This window comes from Cynara cardunculus (assembly GCF_001531365.2).
Source record: "Cynara cardunculus var. scolymus isolate 2C chromosome LG 5, CcrdV1, whole genome shotgun sequence".
Taxonomy (NCBI): Eukaryota; Viridiplantae; Streptophyta; class Magnoliopsida; order Asterales; family Asteraceae; genus Cynara; species Cynara cardunculus.
Genome location: NC_037532.1, coordinates 2,673,423 through 2,676,603, shown reverse-complemented (window position 1 = coordinate 2,676,603; position 3,181 = coordinate 2,673,423). Strand labels below are relative to the sequence as shown.

General features: G+C 35.3%; 2 protein-coding genes across 2 annotated transcripts; both read right to left on the bottom strand.

Moving 5' to 3' along the window:
* On the bottom strand, nt 1-1,317 carry LOC112512209 (protein SULFUR DEFICIENCY-INDUCED 1-like). The gene is made up of 2 exons (XM_025118074.1): nt 1,126-1,317; nt 1-590 (listed from the first exon to the last, which is right to left on the bottom strand). The coding sequence occupies exons 1-2, from the start codon at nt 1,315-1,317 to the stop codon at nt 171-173; spliced, it is 612 nt and encodes a 203-aa protein (XP_024973842.1). The 3' UTR covers nt 1-170.
* Nucleotides 1,318-1,794: 477 nt separating this feature from the next.
* LOC112512208 (protein SULFUR DEFICIENCY-INDUCED 1-like) lies at nt 1,795-3,111 on the bottom strand. The gene is made up of 2 exons (XM_025118073.1): nt 2,920-3,111; nt 1,795-2,384 (listed from the first exon to the last, which is right to left on the bottom strand). Exons 1-2 carry the CDS (start codon nt 3,109-3,111, stop codon nt 1,965-1,967), a joined length of 612 nt encoding a protein of 203 aa, XP_024973841.1. The 3' UTR covers nt 1,795-1,964.
* Between the last annotated feature and the right edge of the window lie 70 nt (nt 3,112-3,181).

Genomic DNA, 3,181 nt, shown 5'->3' with positions numbered 1-3,181 from the left:
CAAAAAAAAAATACCACTCTTTTCATCAAATAATTAAAAAATTTCTTACAAATTACATACAAGTATTGAATACCCATTTGGCAAATTACAACATGGGCCCATGCTCAATTATTTCATAAATACCCCAAACAACAAAACCCCAAATAATATGAACCGAAACTATGAAAATTTTAACAAGCTGATTGTAATTGATCCCTAAATTTCTCCATTTCTTCAAATATTGGTAGCCTTTTTGACTTATTGGGGGCCCATACATTCATTAATCTCTCAAGCCCGTCAACAAAGTCATCATCTAGATCCAAGTCCGGGAGCTCCTCTGGTGAACCGGATGGAGGTTGCCGCCATGTTTCCAATTCCATCAATAGTTCTCGGGCCCGAATACCCGCCCTTACGTCCTCAGCTCTGTCAAACTGACGGTTGACAATCTCTTGAAGGACTAGTTGGGCGTCTTTATAACGGGCCTGTTTCATTAGGCAAAGGCCCAAGTTATAAGCCTTATTTGCATCTGGGTCGATCATTTGGGCTTTCTTGTACACAACCTCTGCAGCCATGAAGTTTGATTTTTGCATGTAGGCCCAGCCCAAATTGCCCTGTTAAATCAGCCAAAAAAGCCTAAATATCAAACCCCACTCGTTATCTTTGAATATGTCCAATCCAAAGGACCGGATGGAACTGGATCGGACGAGAGATAACGAGATAGACGGTGAAAGAATTATGGTAGATTTTAGAGTTTTAATTTATCATACTAGTTTAGTATTTTACCAACCTTGTCTTATCTCCCTAATTTATATTGTCCCACCGGTGTATCTACCATTCCAATGTAATGCCTAAAGTGGGACAAGAAGTTCCATCTGGTTAASTTCATTCTTGTTTRTTCTGTGTACCAAATGCACCCTTAGCGTCGAAAGGTTAGAAAAGCTACAAATAATGGGTTTAGGCATGACTCAAAAAWTTTATAGTTTCTCATCATGTTAAAGGCAAATACAAGTGATGCAAGCCACTTAACTCGAACTTAAAACTTATATTTTAAATGTCCAAGCTTGACCGACATCCAAACAATGGTATCATTAATAAATGTGTGAACGTGTGCTTATTTAAGAAATAAAGAGGGAGGTCGAAAAATACCAAAATCTTTGAAGTTTCTTGTTTAACGGACACTTGAAACTTCTTGCCATGGGATCGAGCAGTTTTTGTAGGTTTTCCATTGAACGCTTCTCCTTTAAAAATCATTCTAAGCTTCTGCTTCAGCAACACTATTTGTTCATCCACTCGCCCGCATTTCTGTTCAAAGATTAAGTTGATTAATGATAAATTCATTCATAACAAACTTCGACTTGGAGTCCATGTGATATATACGGATAGATCATAACTTATGATCTTGGTGGTTNTATAAATAAATAACTAGTAATCTTATAGCTAAAGTTGTCAAACATGCTTTATCATCAGCATTTTTGGTTTTGATGTTAGAAAAAAACAAATAATTTATGATCAGCAGAAAATAAGTGTCTTTGAAGTTTCATCAAGGTTGTTAGATAATCCATTAGGTCTTACAGAATTTATTTATAATAATATTTTAAAATATGTAATTATAATAATCAATTAATAATTTATTATTATTATTATTATTATTATTAATTATTTACAAAAAATGAAATTCAGTTCATTACAAATTCTACAAACAAAAAATTCAAAATCATTCACGAAATATAAATACTAAAAAACATTCTACCAAACAAAACACTTTTTTTTTTCATTTTATGTTAAAAAAAACAGTCCAATAACTCTTAAATCTTACAAAAAAAAAATACCACTCTTTTCATCAAATAATTAAAAAATTTCTTACAAATTACATACAAGTATTGAATACCCATTTGGCAAATTACAACATGGGCCCATGCTCAATTATTTCATAAATACCCCAAACAACAAAACCCCAAATAATATGAACCGAAACTATGAAAATTTTAACAAGCTGATTGTAATTGATCCCTAAATTTCTCCATTTCTTCAAATATTGGTAGCCTTTTTGACTTATTGGGGGCCCATACATTCATTAATCTCTCAAGCCCGTCAACAAAGTCATCATCTAGATCCAAGTCCGGGAGCTCCTCTGGTGAACCGGATGGAGGTTGCCGCCATGTTTCCAATTCCATCAATAGTTCTCGGGCCCGAATACCCGCCCTTACGTCCTCAGCTCTGTCAAACTGACGGTTGACAATCTCTTGAAGGACTAGTTGGGCGTCTTTATAACGGGCCTGTTTCATTAGGCAAAGGCCCAAGTTATAAGCCTTATTTGCATCTGGGTCGATCATTTGGGCTTTCTTGTACACAACCTCTGCAGCCATGAAGTTTGATTTTTGCATGTAGGCCCAGCCCAAATTGCCCTGTTAAATCAGCCAAAAAAGCCTAAATATCAAACCCCACTCGTTATCTTTGAATATGTCCAATCCAAAGGACCGGATGGAACTGGATCGGACGAGAGATAACGAGATAGACGGTGAAAGAATTATGGTAGATTTTAGAGTTTTAATTTATCATACTAGTTTAGTATTTTACCAACCTTGTCTTATCTCCCTAATTTATATTGTCCCACCGGTGTATCTACCATTCCAATGTAATGCCTAAAGTGGGACAAGAAGTTCCATCTGGTTAASTTCATTCTTGTTTRTTCTGTGTACCAAATGCACCCTTAGCGTCGAAAGGTTAGAAAAGCTACAAATAATGGGTTTAGGCATGACTCAAAAAWTTTATAGTTTCTCATCATGTTAAAGGCAAATACAAGTGATGCAAGCCACTTAACTCGAACTTAAAACTTATATTTTAAATGTCCAAGCTTGACCGACATCCAAACAATGGTATCATTAATAAATGTGTGAACGTGTGCTTATTTAAGAAATAAAGAGGGAGGTCGAAAAATACCAAAATCTTTGAAGTTTCTTGTTTAACGGACACTTGAAACTTCTTGCCATGGGATCGAGCAGTTTTTGTAGGTTTTCCATTGAACGCTTCTCCTTTAAAAATCATTCTAAGCTTCTGCTTCAGCAACACTATTTGTTCATCCACTCGCCCGCATTTCTGTTCAAAGATTAAGTTGATTAATGATAAATTCATTCATAACAAACTTCGACTTGGAGTCCATGTGATATATACGGATAGATCATAACTTATGATCTTGGTGGTT

What these genes read in the sequence shown, in the direction of transcription:
- LOC112512209 (XM_025118074.1), bottom strand. Translation starts at nt 1,317, where the DNA reads ATGAATTTATCATTAATCAACTTAATCTTTGAACAGAAATGCGGGCGA. An exon ending in AAGAAACTTCAAAGATTTTG is followed by an intron (nt 591 to 1,125) that starts GTATTTTTCGAC and finishes CTGATTTAACAG; the next exon opens with GGCAATTTGGGCTGGGCCTA.
- LOC112512208 (XM_025118073.1), bottom strand. Translation starts at nt 3,111, where the DNA reads ATGAATTTATCATTAATCAACTTAATCTTTGAACAGAAATGCGGGCGA. An exon ending in AAGAAACTTCAAAGATTTTG is followed by an intron (nt 2,385 to 2,919) that starts GTATTTTTCGAC and finishes CTGATTTAACAG; the next exon opens with GGCAATTTGGGCTGGGCCTA.